A 26,138-nucleotide genomic window follows, 5' to 3' on the forward strand; every position below is an offset into this window, starting at 1 on the left:
CAAGAAAGTCTTGTAGTTTTCGTTGTATAGATCTTTCACTTCCTTGGTTAAATTTATCCCCAGGTATTTTATTCCTTTCATTGCAATTGTGAATGGGATTGAGTTCTTGAGTTCTTTTCCTGTTAGTTTATTGTTAGTGTATAGAAATGCTACTGATTTATGTATGTAGATTTTATACCCTGCAACTTTGCTGTAGCTGTTGATTGTTTCTAATAGTTTTCCTATGGATTCTTTGGGGTTTTCTATACACAAGATCATGTCGTCTGCAAACAGTGAGAGTTTTACTTCTTCATTGCCTATTTGGATTCCTTTTCTTTCTTTTTCCTGCCGAATTGCTCTGGCCAACACCTCCAGTACTATGTTGAATAGGAGTGGTGAAAGTGGGCACCCTTGTCTTGCTCCGGTTCTCAGAGGGATGGCTTTCAGTTTTTGTCCGTTGAGTATGATATTGGCTGTGGGTTTGTCATATATGGCCTTTATTATGTTGAGATACTTTCCTTCTATACCCATTTTATTGAGGGTTTTTATCATAAATGGATGTTGGATCTTGTCGAATGCTTTCTCTGCATCTGTTGAGATGATCATGTGGTTTTTGTTTCTCATTTTGTTGATGGAGTGTATCACATTGATTGACTTGTGGATGTTGAACCATCCCTGTGTCCTTGGTATAAATCCCACTTGATCATGGTGTATAACCTTTTTGATGTATTGCTGTGTTTGGTTTGCCAGAATTTTGTTGAGGATTTTTGCATCTATGTTCATCAGTGATATTGGCCTGTAGTTTTCCTTCTTTGTGTTGTCCTTGTCAGGTTTGGGGATCAGAGTGATGTTGGCTTCATAGAATGTGTTAGGGAGTGCTCCATCTTCCTCAATTTTCTAGAATAGTTTGAGAAGGATAGGTATTAAATCTTCTTTGAATGTTTGGTAGAATTCTCCAGAGAAGCCGTCTGGTCCCGGACTCTTATTTTTGGGGAGGTTTTTGATTACTGTTTCTATTTCTTTACTTGTGATTGGTCTATTCAGATTCTCTATTTCTTCCTGATTCAGTTTGGGGAGGTTGTGAGAGTCTAGGAATTTGTCAATTTCTTCTAGGTTGTTCAATTTGTTGGCATATAGTTTTTCATAGTATTCTCTTATGATCCCTTGTGTTTCTTTGGAATCCGTTGAGATTTCTCCTCTCTCATTCCTAATTTTATTTATTTGAGATTTCTCTCTTCTTTTCTTAGTGAGTCTGGCTAAGGGTTTGTCGATTTTGTTAATTTTTTCAAAGAACCAACTCTTTGTTTCATTGATCCTTTCTACTGTCTTTTTTGTTTCAATATCGTTTATTTCTGTTCTAATTTTTATTATTTCCCTCCTTCTACTGACTTTGGGCTTTGTTTGCTCTTCTTTTTCTAATTCTGTTTGGTGTTGTTTGAGGTTGCTTATGTGAGATTTTTCTTGTTTAGTGAGGTGAGCCTGTATTGCAATGAATTTCCCTCTTAGGACTGCTTTTGCTGCGTCCCAAATGAGTTGGTATGGCGTGTTTTCATTTTCATTTGTCTCCAGATAATATTTGATTTCTTCTTTAATTTCTTCAATAATCCATTATTTGTTCAGTAGCGTGTTGCTTAGTCTCCACATTTTTGCACCTTTCCCGGCTTTATTCTTGTAGTTGATTTCTAGTTTCACAGCATTATGATAAGAAAAGATGCTTGATATTATTTCAACTCTCTTGTATTTATTGATGCTTGCTTTGTTTCCCAAGATATGGTCTATCCTTGAGAATGTTCCATGCGCACTTGAGAAGAATGTGTAACCTGCTGTTTTTGGATGAAGGGCTCTCTATATATTTATTAAGTCCATCTGGTCTAATTTTTCATTTAATTCTATAATTTCCTTGTTGGTTTTCTGTCTGGATGATCTATCCATTGGTGTTAATGGGGTGTTGAGGTCCCCTACTATTATTGTATTGTTGTTGATGTCTCCTTATAGTTCTGTTAAGAGTTGCTTTACAAATTTTGGTGCTCTTGTGTTGGGTGCGTATATATTTATAAGTGTTATGTCATCTTGGTGGAGTGTCCCTTTTATCATTATATACTGTCCCTCTTTGTCTTTCTTTATCTGTTTTGCTTTGAAGTCTACTTTGTCTGATATTAGTATAGCGACACCTGCTTTCTTTTGTTCGTTATTAGCTTAGAGTATTGTCTTCCATCCCTTCACTCTGAATCTGTGTTTGTCTTTGGGGCTGAGGTATGTTTCCTGGAGGCAGCATTTTGTTGGGTCTTGTTCTTTGATCCATCCTGCCACTCTGTGTCTTTTGATTGGAGAGTTCAATCCATTTATATTTAGAGTGATTATTGAAATGTGGGGGCCTACCGCTGCCATTTTATATCTTGTTTTCCGGTTGTCTTGCATTTCCTTTGTTTCTCGTCCCATGGTTTTCGGATTATTAATTCAGGTATGTAAATTTCTGTATTGGGTGTCTTCTTATTTGTAATTTGTGTCTTTATTCTTGTTATCTGTTTAGTGGTTACCATATGGTTAGTATAAAACATCTCATAGATGAGATAGTCCATTTTCTGATAGCCTCTTATTTCCTTAAATTAAAACCTTCTATCCCTTTTCTCTTCCCCTTCTAGGCTGTTATTGTCAGGTTTTGGGTTTTTTTTTTCCTTCTTTCTTGTGTTGTGAGTTTGTGGTTAAAATGACAGGGTTATATTTATTCTTGGTGTTTCCCTTCCTTTATCTTTAATGTTTTATTTAACTTTTGCTAACCTGTTCTGATGGAGAGCTGCTACTTTCTGTTATTGTCCTTCTACTTATCTCATTTGCTCTTGGTTTTGTAGCCCCTTTCCTTTGTTTGATTTTTCAGGTATGAGGGTTTTCCTGAGCATTTCTTGAAGAGGAGGTTTTGTGGCAATGAACTCCCTTAATTTTTGTTTATCTGTGAAAGTTTTTAGTTCTCCATCGTATTTGAAGGATATTTCACTGGGTAGAGTATTCTTGGCTGCAGGTTTTTGTCCTTCAGAGTTTTGAATATATCATTCCACTCTCTTCTAGCCTGTAAAGTTTCTGCTGAGAAATCTGCTGATAGCCTTATGGGGGTTCCTTTGTAGGTTATTTTCTTCTGCCTAGCTGCCCTTAGTATTTTCTCCTTGTCATTGACTTTTGCTAGCTTCACTACTATATGCCTTGGGGTTAGTCTTCTTGCATTGATAAAGTTTGGAGATCTATTGGCTTCTGTCACATGAAGTTCCATCTCTCTCCCCAGATTTGGGAAGTTCTCAGCCATTATTTCTTTGAACAGGCTTTCTACTCCTTTCTCCTTCTCTTCTCCCTCTGGTATACCCATAATCCTTACGTTGCATCTCCTAATTGAGTCAGATAATTCTCGGAGAGTTTCTTCATTTCTTTTTAGTCTTAGTTCTCTGTCCTCCTCTGCCTTCAGCATTTCTATATTCCTATCTTCCAAATTGCTAATTCTGTCCTCCATATTATCGGCCCTACTGTTCAGTGCGTCTAGATTTTTCTTAATCTCCTCTATTGTGTTCTTCACTTCCAGTATTTCTCTTTGGTTCTTCTTTATAGTATCAAACTCTTTTGTGACATAGCTCCTGAACTCGTTGAGTTGTCTATCTGAATTCTCTCTTAACTCATTGAGTTTTTTAATGATGGCTGTTTTGAAGTCATCATCATTTAGGTTATATATTTCATTGTCTTTGGGGTTGTTTTCTGGGTATTTGTCATTTTCCTTCTGTTCTGGAGATTTAATATATTTTTTCATATTGTTTGATGGTGTAGATTTGTGCCTCTGCATAGAGATAGAGTTTAGTTACTGCTTCCACTTGTTTCTGCTGGTGTGGTGGGGGAACAGCTGTTTATACTGTACCCACCAGGAACCCTATCAGCTGTTGCTAACTATGCCTGGCCCCCTCCTCGTAGTCACAGTGGTCCTGTGGGGTTCCTCTTCAGCTGTGGGGGCAGTCACAAGGGGGCTTCAGGCTGCTGATGCCTACTGTTGCAGACCACCTAGACGTGCTCCCTCCTTAGGGTCTGCAGCGGTGTTATGGGCTTTCCCAGCGGCCAGGGGCAGGATCACCTATATTTGCAGCTCTGTCACTGTCGACACCCACAAAATCTCACTTGTCCACTATAGGTCACAGCAGAGCTATGGACATCTTCTGCAGTCTGTGGTTAGCTCACCTAGCTATGCTACTTTTGTCCCAGGGTCTTCCAGCCTTGTGGTTGCCGGGTGGGTGCTCTCTACTAGTGCTGTGCAGAGGCTTTCGCTGAGCCTGCTGTAAGACTGTAGAGTTTCCCCCTGGGCCATGGAACCGGGCAGCTGGAACTCCACCCAGCCCCAGTCCTCTCCCCCAGGATCTCGGGGGGCCCCTTGCCCTGTCAGGGGGACAGCCGGAGACTATGAGTTCAGTGGTGGCTGGCTGGCTGCTGCTCTGCCTGGGATTCTCCTCTTTGGGACCCTCCCAGCATTCTGAATACTGGGAGGAGCCTCTCCACTAATGGCAAGTAGAAGCTTTCCCTGCTGCCAGAACGGGACCCAGAGTTTCCCCCTGGGCTGCAGAGCCAGCCACTGGAACTCCACCCAGCCCCAGTCCTCTCCCAGGAGATCTCCGGTAGCCCTGTGCCCCGACTGGGCAACAGCCGCAGTCTGTGAGACCAGCAGCGGCAGCTGGCGGGCTGCTGCCCCATTCGGGTTTCTCTCTGGGAGCCTCCTGGCGTTCTGGATGCTGGGCGGGGCCTCTCTGCTAATGGTGAGTAGAGGCTTCGCCTGCTGCCAAAACGGGATTTTGGAGTTCCCCCCTGGGCCACGGAGCCGGCCGCTGGAACTCCACCCAGCCCCAGTCCTCTCCCAGGAGATCTCCGGTAGCCCTGTACCCCAACCGGGCGACAGCTGCAGTCTGTGGGACCGGCGGCGGCAGCTGGTGGGCTGCTGCCCCATTTGGGATTCTCTCTGGGAGCCTCCCGGTGTTGTGGATGCTGGGAAGGGCCTCTCTGCTAATGACAGGCAGAGGCTTTGCCTGCTGCCAGGACGGAAGCCTGGAGTTTCCCCCTGGGCTGTGGAGCTGGCAGCTGGAACTCCACCCAGCCCCAGTCCTCTCCCAGGAGATCTCCATGCCCCTGACAGGGCGACTACCACAGTCCGTGAGACCAGCGGCGGCAGCTGGCAGGCTGCTGCCCCGTTTGAGATTCTCTCCGGGAGCCTCCCGGCGTTGTGGATGCTGGGCGGAGCCTCTCCACTAATGGCGAGTAGAGGTTTTCCCTGTCGCCTCCGGTATGGGACTCTGGAGTTTCCCCCAGGGCTTAGGTGTAATCGGGGGGGGCTTAGGTAGGGCTGTGGTCACCTGTTTCCACCATTGCTCCTCTGGTGTGCGCACCCTCCTGCCCTTGGTGTGTGGCGATGTTCTGGGGGCCTCCGCTGGAAGAAAGCCGCTTGCAGGTACTAGGCTGTTTGGGGGTCGGGGTCGGAGAGTTTTCACTTATCTCCACCTCCTCCTGGGGGGAAGTCTGTCTGCCTTCTGATGTATAGCAGCATGGGTCTCTCAGGCGTCCTGAGATACTATATGGATATCCTTTGTTAAGCGATGAATGTCCAAATAGTTGTAGATTCGAAGGGGGAGAGACAGAGAAGACTACTCACGCCGCCATCTTGGTCAGGATCCCAGGATTTTTCTTTTTTAATGAGAGAGGCATGACGTGTTTAAATGTTGCCTGTAAGGGTCTGGTAGAGAGGGAGAAATTGAAGATACAGGAGACAGAAGAGGCAATTGATAGGGCGGGGCCCTGAGAAAGGGCAGGGAGGGACCCAGGGAACAGTTGAGGTTTGCACTACATGTAGTAGGAGGGACCACACTGGGTCCCACTCTTGACTCACAATGAACTTAGAGTTGACATCAATGCCCCATCTTTTTTTACAGCTGGTGTGGGTATATTCCGAGCCCCTTTTCCTGTAATGGAGCATCAGCGTTTTGGATCTGAGTGCCCCTCTGGACATTTATACCTGCAAATTTCATCAGAATAGGCTCAGGTATTACTAGATAGAGCCAAGTTTCCTTTGGTCTCATTTCTGTCATCTAGTATATTAGCTACACTTCTCCTCTTTGAATCGTCGGCAAAATGTCATAAATATGTAAATTAACATTTATTCTTATTTTCATCCTAATTCTGGGTGCTGGTAGGAGGAGAAGGTGGAGACTTTAAGAGTCTCTACATGTTATAGAGAAAGAATGTGGCAAGAGAAGAGAGTAGAAATTGAGACCCAGAGAGGTAAAGTGACCTTCTCAAGGACACACAGAGAAAGGCACAGCTGGAGATCCAGTCAGAATCAAGTCTGTTGCATCTTGGTTTAGGGTTCTGTCACCCCCATTCTGCTGATGCTGATAACCCCAACTGGCAACTGTGGAGTCTCATAAATGTCTCTTTGTCCTTTACTACATGTCTAGTGTGTCATCCATAGATGTAAATCTAAGAGTTGGGCAAACTCTAGAGTCATGTCAAGATTAAGACTATGATTTTCTTTTCAGCCACAATTAACACCTGACTAAAATGGCTTATGCAGCAGGGCCATTGGTCACTGCTTTACCAGAAGCCAGAGAAGCCTGCTCCTCAGAGTTTTCAGTGACTCTCCAGGGTCACTGAGCACCCAAGCTCATACTGTTTTCCTCCTCCACTGTCCTTCCTAGTGTTTCTCTTCATGGTGGAAAGACTAAGGCAGCAGCTCCCCAAATGAGGAAAGTGGGGCAGAGGCTTCTCCTCTTACATGTCTCTCTTACCTGAGGTCCCCAGCACGCTTCCCCTAAGCTCCTTTCCAGCCCCAGCCCCAGGCCAAGGCACGTGGAAGAGTCTGGTGCAGAGAGAGGAGCACTGTTGGGATCCTGATGTTTCAAATCTCTTTCCTAAGAGTGGGTATTCCAAGCTAGGATTCTGTAGTAGTCAGGGTTCTCCAGACAAACAGAACCAACTGACCAACAGGGTATCTGCATCTATCTAGATAGATAGATAAAAATAGATAGATAGATAGATAGACAGGTAGACTGATTCATTATAAGGCATTGGCTCCTGTGATTATGGAGACTGAGAAGTCCCAAGACCTGCAGATGGCAAGCTGAGACCCAGGGGAGCTGATGGGATAGTTCCAGTCCAAGTCTGAGAGCCTGAGAACCAGGAGAGCAGATGGTGTGAGTTCCAGGCTGAGTCTGAGTCTGAAGGCAGGAGAAGACCAGTGTCCGAGCTCGAAGACAGTTGGTCAGAGAGAGGAAATCCTCTCACTCAGTCTCTTTGTTCTATTCAGGCCTTCAACACATTGGATGAGGCCCATCCACATTGGGGAGAGCAATCTGCTTTTCTCAGTCTATGCATGCAAATGTTAATCTCACCCAGAAACACCCTCACAGACACGCAGAGAATAATGTTTAACCAAATATCTGGGTATTCCACAGTCCAGTCAAGTTGACACATAAATCCCCCAGCAGATTCCAAACAACTCCAGGCACTCTGATCCAATCTGATCTGGTGGTGTTTGCTTTCAAGAGGAAAATGACGTTGTGGGAATCCTGGAAGCCATCTCCCTACCTTGGTCTTTCTTTGCCTCTGAGGAAAATCTCATTCCTCCTTTACTCTAGAAATGAGTATTAGTAGGAAAGTCTAGCATGATGTTTTTGAGATCAGGGCCACTGAGATCTTGTTCTCTGCTGTGCAAGCCATTTGTCTCATCTCGCCCTGGGGAGACGCTTTTTCTGTGTGTCTGTAATGTCAAGCAAAGCCTTGGAGGAGATTCGGGTACATTCAGGTGCGTTTATGCCTAGAGAGAGAGGGACAATGTGCACAGAATACAGAATGTAAAGACATTATGGCGGAATGAATAGAGGTGTGAAGGAGCGAATGAAATAGCATTAAAGAGACTTTAGAGTCTTAAAAAGCCAGTCCGGGTGCTCTAGTGATTATGATTCAGTGCTCTCACTGCCATGCCCCAGGTTCGTTTCCCAGACAGGGAACCACATCATCCATTTCTTGGTTGTCATATTGTGGTGGCTGCGTGTTGCTGTGATACTGAAAGCTATGCCACTGGTATTTTAAATACCAGCTGGGTCACCCATGGTAGACAGGTTTCAATGAAGCTTCCAGACTAGACAGACTAAGAAGGCCCTGGCCACACAGTTCTGAAAAAATTGACCACAAAAACCCTATGAATAGAAGTGGATCTTTGTCTGATACAGTACTGGAAGGCGAGAGGATGGTGCAAAAAGACCAGGTAGGGTTCTGCTCTGCTGTCCACAGGGTCGCTAGGAGTCGGAATCAGCTCCATGGCCCTAATAATAGCAAAGAGTCTTAAAAATGTTATTAAATAAGTATATACAAGTTGTTAGTATTTACTCACGTGATAAGCACTGTTCTAATTGCTTAACTTGTATTAACTCTTTTAATATTTGCAACAGTTTGGTGAGCTAGGTCCTATTATCATCATCATTTTACAGATGAAGCAACTGAAGCACAGAGAAATTAAGGGATTTCCCTAAGGTCACACAGCTACGAAATAGAACAGAATTTGACCCAGGCAGTCTGTTCTAGAGTCTATGCTCTTACCCGACTTACTACTTTAACTTACTGATCCCTCCAAAAATGAAAGAAAATCAAAATCCATCCAAGCAGTGAGGAAATTAGATGCAATCTTGGAGAGGGTAAAGCCTTCAGTATTCTCAAATTTAATGAAAGAATTAGATAATGGTACCTCATGGACTCAAAGAGATTGGTCCTTTGAGAATTCCCCAATTATAGGATACAGATTTGCAAGTCCCAGCTAGCCGAGCATTTGTTTAAATCATGAAGAGTCAAGTCTTGCATCCCAGTAAAAAAATACCCAGCTCATAAACAGCTCGGCCTGCTGAGATGGTAACCCTAGTTATTTCTGGGTACAGTGAAATTGTTTTCTTAGTAATGCAATTTATTTTAACCCCTGGATCCTTCAGAGCTAAATAAAGAGATGATAAAATAAGTCAAACCCGTAGTACTTTTATGTCATATTCAGGAATAATTTGTGTGTTAGTAATCTTTTGGGTAATAGATTCTAGACTTGTGATACTCAAAGAGAAATGTATGAGATGTACTAAGTTTATAAATAGTGATGGAATGGTTTTAGAGAACTTGAGATTTACTATGTTTTATCAATTTAATTGATTAGGTTTTCCTGGGTGGTTAAAGTACTCGGAGAAGTTTTGTTCATCAGGTCAGAAAAGTGAAGTACTTAAAAAAGAGAAAACAATGAATATGAATATATTACCCTTAAGAATGCAACTAGAGGGGCCGGTCCTGGGGCAGAGTGGTTAAGTTCGCGCGCTCCACTTTGGCAGTCCAGGTTTTTGCTGGTTCAGATCCTGGGTGCGGACCTAGTACTGCTAGTCAGGCCATGCTGGGGTGGCGTTCCACATGCCACAACCAGAAGGACCCATCACTAGAATATACAACTATGCACTGGGGGGCTTTGGGGAGAAGAAAAAAAGAAAAGAAGATTGGCAACAGGTGTTAGCTCAGGTGCCAATCTTAAAAAAAAATGCAACTAGAAATGTTTTAAGGAATTTAATGCACTAAGATTGTTGTGGAAAAGAAGGCTGTCTGACCACCCTTGCACAGTGGGAAGTCCTCTGAGACTTGTTGCTAGGGTCGGTGCCAGGAACTGGCTGTACAACCTGGGACTACATTCCCAGGCCCTCTGCACTTGAGTGTGCCTAGTGACTAGCTGTGGCCAGTGGAAGGGAATAGAAGCTATATATCCTCTCTAAACCGAGGAGGTTAGGTATCTGCCGTGCCTTTCCCATGAGCTTCTTTCTATTGAGTGATGACATTAAAGGTCACGTGTTGAGGATGAAGGGTTTACAAGATGGAAAGAGCCTGAGTCCCTTAATCATCCTTTGGAGGAGAGTCACTCAAGAGAACAACCTAACCAGGAACATCTACTGTGGTCTTCATTTTATTTTTAATGCTATTTTTTTCTATTGGCACCTGTGCTAACATCTGTTGCCAATCTTTTTTTCCCTTCTTCTTCCCCCCAAAGCCCCCCAGTACGTAGCTGTATGTTCTAGTTGTGGGTCCTCTGGATGTGGCATGTGGGACACTGCCTCAGCATGCCTGACGAGCAGTGCCATGTCGGCGTCCAGGATCCAAACCAGGGAAACCCTGGGCTGCCGAAGCAGAGTCTGCGGACTCAACCACTTGGCCCCTGGGCCGGCCCCTACTGTGGTCTTTACATGAGCAAGCAATAAACGTTTACTGTGTTAAGCCGCTAAGATTTGGGGGGTGTTTCTCAATAGCTATTACCAATTGTTGACTGATCCAGTTGTGAATGAGGCTGTGTGCTAGTTATTCTCTGTTCCTCCAGACCTATCCTCCACCCTTCTCTGCCTTGTCCTGTACTCCGGGAAGACATCTGTAGTCTGTAGGACTCATGCTCCCTTGTCCTCCTGCTTCCAGTTGAATTCAGTCAATGGGAACAACGAGCAGGAAATTAGAGAGTGGAGGAAGAAAGAGATCAGAGTACAGTAGTCCCTTCTTATCCGAGATTTTGCTTTCCATGATTTTAGTTACCCATCGTCAACTGCAGTCTGAAAATATTAAATGGAAAATTCCAGAAATAAGCAATTCAAAAGTTTTAAATTGCACGCCATTCTGAGTAGTGTGATGAAATCTGGCACCTTCTGCTACATCCCATCCAGGACATGAATCATCCCTTTGTCCAGCATATCCACACTATACACTACCCACCTGTTGGTCACTCTGTAGCCACCTTAGTTATCAGATTGACTGTCGCAATATCGCAGTGCTCGTGTTCAAGTAACCCTTATTTTACTTAATAATGATGCCAAAGTGCAAGAGTAGTGATGCTGGCAATTCAGATAAGCCAAAGACATGTTATTGTTGTTAATCTCTTCCTGTGCCTACTTTGTAAATTAAACTTCATCATAGGTATGTAGGTATAGGAAAAAACATAGTATATACAGGGGTTGGCACTATCCGTGGTTTTAGGCATCCACTGGGGGGCTTGGGATGCATTCCCCTGTGGATAAGGAGAGACTACTGTATTTACTCCCCAGCTCCCTCCCTGTGGTTGGGCAGTGGCTGTGGCTCCTCCATCTAAGGCCACAGCTCTTGATGGTTTCAGATATCCCTCTTCCCACCCCTTGCCCTTCAGCCTAAGGTGGTAACATCTTCTGGCCATTGCTAGTTGCCGAGGGCTTCACCATCCCATTTTGGTTTCCTTAATCCTACCCACATCTCTGTAAATAGTTCCTTATTCAGGCTCCCTTCAGTTAAGCCCTTTTGAGTGAGCCATATGTTTCCGCCTGTGAGGTTGACATTGACCGATGCACGTAATTGTTTGAGGAAGTTTAAATATTAATCAAAGTTTCCCGTGAAACTTAGAATTAAAATTCACTGGATTTATTAATAGAAATATGTCTTAGTTGGCTTTTGCCACAATAGTATATAGCAAACCATCCCAACAGTGCATACAACAAGGATTTATTCTCAAGATCTTGGGTACAGAATCAACTATGGTTCAGTGGATCTAGTCCGGGCTCAGCCGAATGACTCTGCTATAGACTGCTGGTCAGCTGGCCTTGGTTCCAGGCCATGGGTTGGGTGTGAATCTGATTCCTGGGTTTCCTTCTGGAGCCAAGGTCGCAGAGGCAACAGGCAGGAGCAGAGCCAGGCTCTGGAGTTTATCTTTTAAGCAGTGCACCATACTGCCTCTTGAAGCTATCTAGACGACTTAGAAGACAATTGAGAAGAAGTCTTCATCCTCTCGAGTCTGTGTTCCTTTTGCCTTGGTCCATGTAAATGATGTACTTCGTGACCACCAGGGTCAGGCTGAAGCCAGCAGGGCAGCACCCTCAACTTCCATCCTTGCTTCGCTCTTCCAGACTTGGCCCTGGTCCTTCCCGACTTTCTCTCTGTCTCCTCTGCATCTCTCCCATACTCATTAACCTGGACCCCCCTACACTCAGGCAGCACAGGAGGTGTAGGGAGTTCGATCCAGCAGACCTGGCTCCAATCCCTCGGTGTCCTCTCACAAGTCTCTGAGTTTCACTTTCTTCATGTGAAAATGAGGCAAATGCAACACGGAGGGCCTGAGAGTGTTCTGAGTGTCAAACGGTATAATAAAATTCATCCATTCCTTTCTCCAGCAGATATTTCTTGAATATCATCTATGAGCCAGCCTCTATGCTAAGGATACAATGGAGAGCAAAACAGAAGTGGTACTGTTTTCCAGGGAACGTGGAAAACAGGCAACAAACAAACACACACCCACGTTAATATACAACTACAGACTCTGACCGAGACTGTGACTACACAGTACCGGGTGCTATAGGATACCAAAAGAAGAGTCTGCTCTGGTCTGGAAAAGGCCCCTTTGAGGAAGCGACTTTTAGCCAGAGACTGAAAGTAAAAGCCAGACAAAAGAAGCACGGGACATGGAGAAGTCTTTCGGGGGAGAGTGGCTAGCACGGGAGAGTTGGAACACATTTCAGGGCTCACTGAGCTCCTAGCACCATCTTCAGGACTTCCCCCCTTAAGGGCTAACCCTGCACATCCATCTCTTACTTCTCATTCTTGAGCAAATTACATCACTTCCCTTTTCCTTGAGGTTATGGCAAGCCAGGTGTTGGAGGAGGCAATCAAGAGGACGAGACTGCCAGTTGACCCACAAGCTGGATCCGGGCAATCAGAGGCTCCTCACCAGCCCCTCTGTCTTTGGAATATATACTCTTTCTATCGTTCCCACAGTGGGAGCTGCTCCAAGGATGTAGCCTTCAGAGAGTAAAGTGTTGAGACCCTCTGGATGGTACATGAGATTGAACCCTGTTAAGGCTTATATATAACCTTTAAGACCCTGGCGGGTGGATGGGGAGATCTGCTTGTCTCACAGCCTCCCGAGACAAGCCTCGTAAATAAGTTCCCTTGCTTATTAACTTGACACCTACTCAACTGTATTGGGCTGCCTCTTTCTTCAGTCTCTCCTTGCCCTCCGTGTTTGGGGGCCAGTTTACAAACCAACACTAGGGTGTTTTGTCCCTACTCCTTTGGGTCTCCGAACAGCTAGTCCCCCGTCTTCTTTTATCTTTCAACATACATTTATTGAGCATCGGCAAGGACTGGATTTGGGGAAGAGGAAGGGCTAGTGAGGAAACAATCCAACCAGTCAAGGCAATCATTCATTCAGTCAGTCAATGAATAGTGCCAACTCTGAGCAGGCCCGTGTGAACTTCTGGGAGTGGAAACATGAATAGGTCATGGTCTCATTCCCCTGGAGCGAAGAAGTGGCTATTAGGCACCAGCACTTTGTAGAGTGTCAGAAATCATTTGACTTCCTTCTTCCTTGAGCTCCCCTCCTCTTGGCCAAAAGCACTGTTTTCATTGGACCAGGATGCAAAGCCGGATTAATCAGTCTCCCAAGAACCTCATTCAGAAAGTTCAGGTGTGGCACCAGGATCCACTGGATGCATCTGAGTTCCTTGTGGGCCACTCAAAGCTTCTCTCACAAGGGACATGTAGACAAGAACTCGATTGTCAAAGACAAAGAGTTTGGCCTTTGGACCAGCGACACCAGTGCCAGAGATGGGTGTATGGGGCACTGGGAGCCGCTGAAATGGCCAAGCTCAGAGGAAATTCAGGTTACTCAAGAACTTGCTGGGGGCCGGCCCCATGGTCGAGTGGTTAAGTTCGTGTGCTCCGCTTCGGCGGCCCAGGGTTCGCATCCTGGGCGCAGACATGGCACCGCTCATTAGGCCATGTTGAGGCGGCATCCCACATGCCACAACTAGAGGGATCCACAACTAAAATATATATATACAACTATGTACTGGGGGGATTTGGGGAGAAAAAAGCAGGGGAAAAAAAGAAGATTGACAACAGTTGTTAGCTCAGGTGCCAATCTTTGAAGAAAAAAAAAAAAAAGAACTTGCTGATTTGTCAAACTGACAGCCAGAAATGGGTCCACAGCCAGGAAGAAGTGGAGGTCTTGTCCTGGTGTAAAACAGTAACCAGCCACAGTGGAAAAGCCTGAGGTCACCTACTGGGAGAGGACACCCTCAGGCTGACCCCAGATGGTGCCTGGAGAGAGATGTCACAGGCCTGGCCACCCATCAGGGTTCCAGGTAGTGCTGAGGGGCCATTTCTTCCCTACCCCTCAGGGCAGCAGCCAACACTCTGCTTGGTTCTGGGTCTAGACCCCCAGGAACCACAGCCTGGCTCTGCTGTAGGGAGCCGGCATTGGAGCTCCCAGCTGATCAAGTTCAAAAACTCGATCCTCACTTAGCTAACTTTCCCTTCCTGCCCATGACCCTCAGAGCAGGCAGACACACTCAAAATCACAGAAAATTCACCCTGAACTGAAATCACAGGTCATAACACTTCTGTGTGGCAGAAGCTATGGTTGAATTAAACGCGTTCCCCACTTCCAAGGCACAAGCAGAGCTTTCCCATTTCGACAGAGCTGGCAAGGCACGGGGTACAGGGGAGCCATCACTGGCCTTAGAGACAGAGCACCTGGGTCCAAGTCCTGGCTGTGTCGCTGGCCACAAACGTTTGAACACGTCATGAAATCTCCTAGGCTGGGTCTTCACAACTTCAAAGAGGTTCATGACTTTGTGAGGAGGGTTGTATTAAGGAGGATAATGGATGTGAAAGCCTTTTGTAAACAATGAGTCACATGGTAAGCACAGCCCTTTGCTGATTAGTCTGGTCCAGGAAAGGATAACGTCCCTTTTGCAGCTGTTCCTAGAAAATACTTACCTGCAACTGCTACTTCAGATCGCCCCTCCACCTGGCTTTCCTTTTTCCACTGGCTACTGAGAAGCTCCAGGAGGAATTTGGGACTCCCCTGCACAAGATTGTAGCCTCTCTGACATTTCTTTCTACCCTCTTTACCGACAGACTTGGTTTGATAGATTGTCATTTTTCTCTTTTATTTACACGACCTTGTTTTTTATGTCTCTCTGCCTTAAAGCCTTTTGGGGACACAGCAGGATATAATTAACTGCATACTGTATACAATAGAAACACTGGGCATTTTGCAAGCATTTTCATGCCACCGTTTTGTCCACTTCAAAAAAAATCATGTTCGCGACCTAAGTTGGGTCACAGTCAAATACAATACAATCACGCTCGAGCTGAGCCACGGGGAGCCAGTGCCCAGCGCCTCTCGCCGCTTATGCAAACGGTCCTGCAAATGCTCATTCCATCGGAGGTTCACCAGACTCTTCCAGGCACAGAGGCATTAAGTGGCCGCACAGCTCTGTGAGAGGGATGCAACCTCTTCAGCTTTCCTCCCTGCCTCTTTTGCCAGAAGAGTTCGGGTGGAGCGAAGTAGAGGGTGGCGGCGGGGCAGAGGCCGAACGCGGCGAACCCAAGTGTGAGCTGCTGGCAAAGCCGTGAGGCTCGTGGACGCACGGACACAGCTTCGCCTGGAAGGAGACGAGGGGCTGCGTTGGGAGGGAGACTAGAGGTGGGCGTGGGCATTTCGTTGTTCTTTAAGGTGGAGAGAGAAGTCCAATTACCCACCGAGCGGAAGGAGAAGAGGTCCCAGACAGAGGCTGGACGAGAAGCGCATGGGAGCCGGATTTCAGGCCTCGGGCCGGGCGCGCTCCGAGTTACAAGCGCGGTGCGAGGACCGGCTCCGGCAGCCTGGTGACAACGACCTGGGCAGGGAAGAAGAGAAGCGCGCTCCCAGGCGGTGCGGGGCTCGAGACCGTGCTCCTGTGCAGCCTCTCTCAGTCCCTGGCCATTCGGAAGTTTGGCTGAAACGCTGTATCCACGCGGTCCTCTGCAGAGAGGCCCCCCTCCTGTCACCTCGGACCACAGACACTCTGGAGTCTGGCCGGCTTGGGGGCTCCGCGTCAGAGGGACAGAAAATGCTCGCTTTGCTCCGGGCTTCAGAGTCAGCCAGACGCGCTTGGAATCCCAGCTCCTCCACCTACTTCCCAATCACCCCACTTTGCCTCAGTTTCCCCATCCTAAAAGTGGGGCTAATAACTGCACTTAGGGCTGTTGTGACGAATAAATGGCCATTATTGTCATCTTCTCGAGCTCTCCAGGACGTGGACTAGTTGGGGGTCTTGTTCGCCGTGAGATTCGGTCATTCGCAAACAACGGCAAGGATGCTTGGATGGGGGGGCTGGCCGGTGGCCGACTTGTTAAGTTCGCATGTTCTGCGTTAGCGGCCCAGGGTTTCTCCGGTTCTGATCCTGGGCTCTGACATGGCACCGCTCGTCAGGCCGTGCTGAGGCGGCATCCCACATGCCACAGCTAGAAGGACCCATAACTAAAAATATACAACTATGTACCGGGGGGCTTTGGGGAGAAAAAGGGGAAAAATAAAATTATTTTTTTTAAAAAAGATTCTGGGATGGGTAAGGCGCCAAGCTGGGCGCGGTGAAAGACCAAGGAGGTGGGCGGGGATTGGCGGTGACGTGGGCGGGGACCGACCCAAGCTTTGGCGACCTTCACCACCTGCTTTGCTCGCAGAGAACCTGCTGGTGTTGGTGCCTGGGCTGGCAGTCGGCGGGGGTGGCTGCCCGGCTCGACCAGCTCCGTCTGTGCGAGGCGGCGCGATTAAGGATGACTTCGTGCCGGTGAGTGTCCCTGGAGCAGAGAAGTGGGAAGTCAAACTTGGCCAGCCCGGCGCGCCGTCGGAGAGCGCCCAGGAGCCGGGGCGGGGTCGCGGACGTTAGGGCCCAGGGAGGGGGCAAGTGGTCTCTAAATTAAGTTCAACCCATCTGCCACATAGGTGGGGGCAGCGGGAAAGGGACGGCGCACGGTGACGCTGTTGGGAGCCTCTGCTCGTTTCTGAACGCTGCGCCCCCGGGGAACACTGGATTTCCAGTTGGAAAATTCGACGTGGAGGATGCCTCTCGTGGCCAGGAATGTGTAGTGTGGTGGCCTCGAGCGTGAGATGAGGTCTTTGGAGTGCGGGGTTCGGGGCGCGAGGCTTGGAAGCCGAAGGTTCTGACCTGGGCTGGGGCCTCTTTCCTGCGCCCAGGACCGAGCGCCTTGGGGATGCGGGTCCCCCGCGCGGGGGCCGCCGGCTTCGGGCAGCTGGGGGAGGTGAGGCTGCGTCCTTTCCGCAGCTTCAGGAAACGTCCGAAAAAGATCAGGGATTTTGGAAAGTCGGTTTTCGGATCCAGACGCACGACCTCAAGGCAGAGTGAGCGTGGGTTATGTTGTCCTGGACACCGAAGAGCCTCTAAGGGGTAGCGTAATAATTAACAGGGGGAAAGTAGACTTGGAGGTCTAATTTAATTTTTGTAAACTACGTGGAAGGATCAGAAATACGTTTTGTGCCTTTTTATCGCCAAAGTTTGTTTTCTTTGTATCTTTCAAAACTAGAACAATCATTAGAAACATTGACAAGGAAGTCACCTCGTGAAAATGCAAGGAGACGTTCGTGAGATGATATTTCGTAAGCGTTAAAATGAAGCGTGCGTTGTACAGAGGATGTGGCGTAGCTAGGGGAAGCAGGGCAGCCCTGGCGTCCACCTTGGTCTGGCTGAGGCTTTCATTCCAGCAGGTTCCAGCTCCAACATCCTCCCCAACCCCCACCCCGCATTCCTTAATGAGTAACAAGGGGTGGCACCAGGCTTGAAACTGGTGCCAAAGAATTTAAAGTCGGCAAGTCCTCGGCAAACTTGACTTTTCCTTCGCGTATGGACACCTGAAGTCATGCAGAAAAGGTCTGAGTTTTCATGGATGTCATTTACCATCTTTACATCTCTGAGATCTTAAGGCTGCTGGCCTGTGTGACTTTGGGGGAACTAAGGTTTCTTCCTTCTTTTTTTTTTTTTTTTAAAGATTTTATTTTTTTCCTTTTTCTCCCCAAAGCCCCCCGGTACATAGTTGTATATTCTTCGTTGTGGGTCCTTCTAGTTGTGGCATGTGGGACGCTGCCTCAGCGTGGTTTGATGAGCAGTGCCATGTCCGCGCCCAGGATTCAAACCAACGAAACACTGGGCAGCCTGCAGTGGAGCACGCGAACTTAACCACTCGGCCACCGGGCCAGACCCGTCTTCCTTCTTCTTTTAAACTTTTCTTTGCCTTTTCAGTTTCCTTTCTTACTAAAAAATGTTTGATTTCGAAATGGGTATTTCTGATTTTGTCCCTTTGAGATAAGATGGTTCACCCCAATGCACCCTATCAATCCAGGAAATGATCGTTATAGTGCCATGCAATAAACTCAGTAAATGCTAGTTGGTAATTTCATTTCATTTCATACACTATGGAGTACTTGTGTATTACGTATAGGTCCTGTTCTCGATTGTACCGGTAATGCTCTGAGCAGTGCTCTCTAAAGAATGTACTCTAATTATGTCCACTCTACAGTTGTGAAAATCGAGGAAGGAAGTTGCCCAAGGAATACACTGGAAGGAGCAGATTGGAATTCAGCTCCATTTGAGGCTAAAGCCAATGCTTTTTGATTGTGTGGGATGTTTTCTTTCTAACATTTCCTGCTGTGTGCTAGGCATCGTACCAGGTGCTAGTATTACAACTGTCCTGACCTCTTGAAGAAGTGGTGACAGCCTATTTGACATCATCAGCTGATCATTTTTAACACTCCTCTTCTCCCTAGGACAGAATTATTTTCAGTAATAATCATGCAATACTCAGAAATAGTTATTATTTTATTGCTTCTTTCATTCTAAGACAAATAAAAATAAACTAAAATTTTAAAAGATAATCAAATTGGGTAAAGTAGTTTACGTATAGGTTAAAATTCACACTTAAGTTAAACTAAAATTTAATTTAATTAATTGAAATTCCAAACAAAATATTACACTTGGCAGTTTGCTATTTTGCTAAAAAATAGCTGTTTTGCTATTTAAAAATTCAAACACTAATGAAAAAACTCAGTGGTTGTACCTAATGACAATTGAAGTAACTGAAGCTTGGTTTCCCCGTCTTTAAAATCTCTGTGCTGTTAGTGCATCTCTCACATCAACTGCTTAGGTGGAGGACTGGGTAACACCACGCTGGTTAGAGACACGAATGGCTCCCTAAGCCAGCTTGAACAATTCTGAATGTTATAAACTTACTCTGTTTGCAAGCTGACTCTTGAAAGGAACCTATTTAGCTGAGCCACGTGAGTTCTTCAGATTAACTTCCGTGTAGAATATAATTTCTATTAAAGAATAAGTAATAAAACGTGCTAATCTGAAGATCATATATATTATTAAAACTTACCTGTAACTGCAGCCACTGCTTAGAACTGAGACCAGCATTTCTGAGTCTTTCTGATCTCAGGAGCCTTTACACTCTTAGAAATTATTGAGCTCCCAAAGAGCTTTTGTTTATGTGGGTTGCATCTATTCCTATGACCATATTAGATATTAAAGTTGAGAAAATCTAAAAATATTTATGAATTAAGTAGTTAAAAATAATAATCATAAACCTGCCAGACATTAATATAATGCATTTTAAGGAAAAGTAGCTGTGATCTGTTGAAGCCTTGACTGGAGCTCAGGGATCCACTTCCTAGCTCACTCATATGCCTGTCGGCTGGAAACTTTGGTTCCTCTCCACATGGCTCTCCCTGGGCAATTCACAATATGGCAGCTGGCTCCCCCAGAGCTAATTATCTGAGAGAGAATGTGCCACCAAAACGAAAGCCACGATGTCTTTTGTTACCTAATCTCAGACCTAATCAATATGCTGTTTGCATATTGATCACCCAGACCAACGTGAGAAGGAGCTTCTTCTGCTCTGTGCTGTTTGTCACATGGGCCAGTGGGTGAAGGGGCTCCACCAAGGTGTGATTCCCGGAGGCAGAGAGCGTCGAGGGCCACCCTGGAGACTGGCTGCCACAGGATTTTTGCATCTATTTTTATGAGTGAGGTTGCCTGTGATTTTTCTTTCTTATCATCTCCTTGTCAGGTTTTGGTAAAATGTTTATTCTGTTTCACAAAGTAAGTTGAAGAGTGTTCCCTCTTTTCCTGTTCTTTGGAAGAATAAGCAATGAAATGAAAACAAAAAACTGGCTTGATAGGATTATTCAGAATTTTCTATTTTTGCTTTTGTGTCAATTGTTGTAAGTTGTATTCTTCTGTAAGAAGGTGCTCGTCTCATCTACATTTTCTAGTTTATTGGCACAAAATTGTTCACTTATGTTCTTTTATTACTTCTTCAATGGCCGTAAGGTTCAAGTGATGCTCCCAACGTTCCTGACATTGGTGATTTGTGCCTACTCTTGTTTTTTCTTGGTATCGCCAATGAGTTTATTAATTTTATTAGTTTTTTTAAATAAAACAACTTTTGACTTTGGATCTTTGTAGTGTATATTTCCTATCTCATTAATTTCTGCTCTCATATTTATTATTTCCTTCTTTCTGCTTTATTTGAGCCTAATTTGCCAACCTTTTTCTAATTTCTGAGGTAGATATTTGGCTTGCTGACTCTCATATTTTCTTGTTTTCTGATATAGGTATTCAAAGCCGTAAATTTCTCTCTTCCTCTTTTTTTCTCCTCCCTGTTCCCCAGAGATATCCAGTGCTGACAATTCAATGTACTTACTTTTATGCTTACACAAATAGGATCTTACCATATATACCATTTTGCAACCTACTTTGTTTTTCTTTAAGACATATTTTAAATGTCCCATTGGAGGAAGCTAGGTGAAGGCTACATGGGACTTACTGTACTTACTCTACTATTTTCGCAATTTCTCACGAGTCTATAAATATTTCAGAATAAAATACTTTTTAGAAAGCAATGAGCTTTTCACTTAAAAAAATGTCTCCTAGTTATAGTGCCACTTCAGGACATTATAACCACCTCATTCTGTTGAATGGGTTACTAGTATTTTATTGTTAGGACATATGGTAATTCTCTTAACTAGTCTCTTATTGATAGGGATTTAGGTTGCTTTCTGGTTTTTCAGTGTTGCAATAATGATGCAGTGGACAACCTTGTACTTTCACCTGTGGTTGTGATACAGTTTAGCAGGCTGAGCGCCTCACCTACTTTGATTGTTCTTCAGTACGAGGCACGTAATTAACCTTTACAATCTCAGGTAGTCGTGTCCAGGAAAGTTTTGTATTAGCAGATTTCCATTTTTGTAAGAAACAGCTAGTCAGAGCAGGTTTGGGTCTACTCCCCCGAAGTTGCCTCTGCTTTGGAGCTGTGGTCTGTCCTGGAGGGGGCTTATGTTCGCCAGATCCTTCCCACATGTTCCGAGAAGAGTCTTCAGGAGTCTTGATGACTGAGCAGCCTTCAACCTTGACACAGTCAAACAAATAAAATCATCTGTGAGTTCAACAAAGAGGAGGGAAGGACTTTCCCTAAGTTGGTTGAACACACAAGCAAAGAAATAATGAACTTCTGGAATCAGTTGCTTAAAACTGTACAGTCATCAGGCCTTCTAAATTTGGTACCTCTTCCTGTTTGACAACCAATGATAGGCTTCATCAGAATTCAATACTTCATCCCTAGGATGAAGCCAGACTCATTTTGAACGTTAATATTTGCCATCATAACACATATCCTTTTTTTTTAAGATTTTACTTTTCCTTTTTCTCCCCAAAGACCCCTGGTACATAGTTACATATTTTTAGTTGTGGGTCCTTCTAGTTGTGGCATGTGGGATGCTGCCTCAGCATGGCCTGATGAGCGGTGCCATGTCCATGGCCAGGATTTGAACTGACGAAACCCTGGGCTGAGGAAGCAGAGCACGCGAACTTAACCACTCGGCCACGGGGCCGGCCCCACACACATCCATTTTGATACTTATTAATATATCAAATTTAGGAGCCCCTCCTATGTGCAGGACACTGTGACACAGGTATTGGGATACAAAGATAGATAAGGGACCTTCTGCACCTCCCAAAAGATACTCTGTCTAGACCCATGGTTTTAGCTTTTTTCGCAGCTGTGGACTCCTTTGAGAATCTGTGGAACTAGGAAAGTGCGCATGTGCACATACACCCAACCCTTTACAAATGATCTTAGCTAGTACTCCAGACTTGGGAGCCAACCACTAATCCATGGACCTAGGTTAAGATCCCTTGTTGTGTTGGAAGTACAAGACAGGTGACTGGAAAAATGAGAGATCATCTAGCCGAAAGGTCTTCTCGTGAAGACAGTAGTCGTCCTTACAGTACTTCTCATTTGCAAAGTGCTTTCTTCTATCAACACCTTCCTATAGTAGGCAGACTCCTTTCCTCTCAGATGAGGTAAGATGCTCAGTGAGATGATGTGAGTAGCCCTCGGCCACTCAGCTATAAACTGGAAGAACTCTGACCAGAATCCAGGTCTATGACACGTTCTCTGTTTTGCCAAATGGAGTAGATGACTAATATGAAATACCATGAGCAAGGTTTTTTAAAAAATCCTAGTGTTTACCATACAGGGATGAAAAGTTCTGACCGGTCATCAGGATTACCTGTGTATATGGACGCTTAAAAAATTTTCAAAGTCTTTCTCTCTCTCTCCTTCTATCCTCTCTCTCTCCTTCTATCCGCTCTCTCTCTTTCTCACCTAGTACACATTTGTTTGTATGAGTCGTTCCCCCTATTAACTTATGTATTCCTTGAAGAAAGGGACTATAGTTGGTTTATTTCCATTTCTTGCTGTCTAGCAAAGTGCCTGGCATAGTCAGCACCCATTGTCTGTTGAGCAAATGAAAGTTCATTAGACAAAGAAAGTGGTTAGAGAGATAGGCTTCTATTAAATGTGTTCCTCAGCTCATGTTCTGCCTTCAAGGATTACCTCTAGGACATGAAAAGTGCCATCAGTTCATTGACATATTATCTTTGTTTCTCCTGTGTTTTTTGTTCTGCCTCCTCCCTGTTTCTTAACCGTGTGGTATCTGGTAAGCGGAACCAAGCTGAGTTGAGTCCAGTTTCAACATTCAATGCTAAGCAGTCTTTCACTCCACGTAATCAAAAATTCTCCCTGTAATATGCCAAAATAGAAGAAACTGTAAGCAACAATTTATTTTATTTAAATTAATTGCAGGGTCTGGATATTTTTTAGCTGGAAGCTTATTGAAAAAAAAATTAGGAAAAAGTCAAACTGTAACTTACCACTCAACCCAAGCCAGATGACAGCTCTGGAAGCAACATGGTTGCTAAAACAATAAGTAGTAGTTTAAGCTCTCTTGGGTCTTGGAAAGTATACTCACACTTGCCAAGAAGAAGTGAGAGAATAAGTGTGTATGTCATTTTAACCACACTGATCTCCTTGAGGACAGGGTCTATTCCTGACCCATCTTTGTGTTCTAGAAAATTGTCTGGCGCATAATGAGTGCTCAGTACATTTTTACTAAATTAAATAGAATTTTTGCAAAATTTGTCCATGTCTGTAACACATGTTTATATGTGTGTACATATTGTATAAATATCCTATGTGAGTAAATATCCTACAAGGGCAGGCTATGTCCCGTGTTCTCCCACATGCAAACTGTAAAGAGCCCATAGTATTCATCTGTGTGTGACCACAGTTAAAGTCTGGTGTGTTACAGAATTGCATCTAGTGTGTGCATACTCTGGTTAAAGCCATTCTGTATAGTACCAATTCTTTATAATACTATCCCCGAGACGTTTTCCTAAATGCAAAGGTAAAATGATCCATTACAATATGCTTAATGTATACTTTTAAACTCAAGCTGGGACTGGAGATGGTACTCCCCCACTTCACCCAGTAAGTTTCTCCGTTCCACCCAGCCCACCCTCTCAGCTAAGGGGGCTCCACTGCACCATCTTGAGCTCAGTATGGTTCTGTATTGTGGGTTGGTACCTACATGAATGGCCCCTTTCTGCCCCTCAGTTTAGCCTTGCTGGGCAGTGGTGATCCACAGCGGCAGATGAAGGTGGGCAGGTAGTGGAGCGGGACTTGCAGCAAAGAAGCTAAGGAAGGGTACAACACGATGCTAAAATGCAAGCTTTATGAGCTCAATGTGTATTTAAGGAAGTGGCTGATGAAACGGAGGGTTAAGATCAGCAGATAATTGGGGACTTATGGAAGTTGTGCAATAGTATATTTCTAAGTATTGGTTTTTAGCTGCTTCCTGGAGGTTTTGATATGTGGTATTTTCATTAACATTTGGGTCAAACTACTGTCTAATTTCTATTGTGATTTCTTCTTTGACCCGTCATTATTTACAAGTGTATTTCTGAATTTCCCCAAACAGGGATTTTCTAGTTATATCTTTGTTATTCACTACTAGGTTAATTGCATGCGGGTCAGAAAATATACTCCATATTACTTAAATTCTTTGAAATTTTGGACACTTGTTTTATGACCCAGAATTTTTTCAGTTTTTGTAAACATTCTGTGTACATTTGAAAAGAATGTGTATTCTGCAGACATTACATGCAGTGTTCAATATATGTCTATTTACATCACGTTTGCTGATTGGTTCAAGTCATCTAAATACTTACGAATTTTTTGTTTGCTTGCAGTCTTGGTTAGGGAGAGTAGTATGTTAAAATCTCTTACCGTGATTGCAGATTTGTCTATTTCCCCTTGTAATTCTTTCAATATTTTGCTTTCTATATTTTGAGGCTATATTACTGGAATAAAGAATTGCTATCTCTTCTTGTGAAGTGAATATTTTATAACTTTGAAGTATTCTTCATTATCTACGGTTTTAGCTTTTTGTCTGAAAACCTGACGTCATTTGATATTAATATGGAGATATCAACTTTATCTTGGTTACACTTGGTGTATTTATCTTTCTTTGTACTCTATATCTTTGTGTTTTAGATGTGTCTCGTGCAAACCCCGTATAATCATGCTTCTTTCTTTCCATCCAATCTGACTATCTTTGTGTTTTAATTGGAGCATTTAATCAGTTTACATTTAGGTAATTATCAATATAGTTGGTTTAAATCTAACATCTCATTGAATATTTCTACTTTTTCTTATCTGATCTATTTTCTTCTTTCTCACTTTTTTTCTTTTTTAAAGATTGGCACCTGCGCTGACATCTGTTGCCAATCTTTTTTTTCTTTTTCTTCTTCTCCCCAAAGCCCACCAGTACATAGTTGTATATTCTAGTTGTGAGTGCCTCTGGTTGTGCTATGTGGGACGCCGGTTCAACATGACCTGATGAGCGGTGCTATGTCCATGCCCAGGATCCAAACCAGCAAAGCCCTAGGCCGCTGAAGCAGAGAGCATGAACTTAACCACTCGGCCATAGGGCCGGCTCCTCTTTGCACTTTTTTATATTGATTCTTTTTTACCGTTCCATTTTCTTATCTATTAGCTTGGAAGTTATTCTCTATATGTACTATTTCCATAGTAGGTACACTATAGATTATAACATATTCTTGACCTATCAAGGTTTAAAATTACTTGGTATTTTTAATCTTCTTCCTGAATCATACAAAGATCTTAAGACACTTCCGGTCTATTTACTGCCTTTCCTGACTTACGTCAGTATTTTACTGGTTTTTTTGGTTCTTTAGTTTTTTAAAACTAAACAAAACAGCATTGTTGTTTTATGCAGTTAGTAGTCATCTAGATTTACCCACTTATTTGCCATTTTTATTTCTTTTCCTTCTTTCCTTACGACCTTCCGTCTGGGATAATTTGCCTTAGTAATCACTTTAGTGCAAGTATGCTGGTGACAGATTCCCTCAAATGTTGTTTGCCTGAAAAAGTCTTTATTGCACCTTCATTCTTGAATATTTTTGCTGAGATAGAAGATATTTCAGTGTCTCTAGCTTCCCGTGTCTTCTGTGGGAAAGTTAGCTAGCAATCTCTTTTGAAGGTAATCTCTCCTTCTTTGGCTACTTTTTAAAAAACATTTCTTTTATTTATTTATTTATTTATTTATTTTGAGAAAGATTAGCCCTGTTGCCAATCCTCCTCTTTTTTGCTGGGGAAGACTGGCCCTGAGCTCCTGTCCAACTTCCTCTACTTTATATGTGGGATGCCTACCACAGCATGGCTTGACAAGCAGTGTGTGTAGGTCCACACCCCAGATCCCAGCTGGCGAACCCCAAGGGCCAGCCCCGTGGCCGAGTGATTAAGTCCAACTGGCGAACCCCGGGCCACAGAAGCAGCAGCACGTGCAAACTTAACTGCTGCGCCACGGGGCCGGCCCCAGTTCTTTGGCTGATTTTAAGATTGTCTTCTTGTCTTTAATTTTCAGCATT

At 44.4% G+C, this 26,138-nt stretch overlaps 1 protein-coding gene across 4 annotated transcripts in view; it reads left to right on the top strand.

Annotated features, from left to right (window-relative positions):
• The first annotated feature begins 4,476 nt into the window (after positions 1–4,476).
• Positions 4,477–26,138, top strand: part of B4GALNT2 (beta-1,4-N-acetyl-galactosaminyltransferase 2) — a 66,424-nt gene continuing 44,762 nt past the window's right edge. For 2 of the 4 annotated variants that reach the window (XM_014741000.3, XM_023652687.2), the window contains exon 1: positions 16,464–16,622. In XM_014741000.3, the coding sequence (XP_014596486.1) occupies positions 16,609–16,622 (14 nt within the window). In that variant the 5' untranslated portion in view covers positions 16,464–16,608. Of the gene's footprint in view, positions 4,755–16,457; positions 16,623–26,138 lie in introns of those variants that run through there. The other 2 variants (XM_070226259.1, XM_070226260.1) reach the window with 2 other exon arrangements.

The sequence above is a fragment of the Equus caballus genome, chromosome 11, assembly GCF_041296265.1.
Source record: "Equus caballus isolate H_3958 breed thoroughbred chromosome 11, TB-T2T, whole genome shotgun sequence".
NCBI lineage: Eukaryota > Metazoa > Chordata > Mammalia > Perissodactyla > Equidae > Equus > Equus caballus.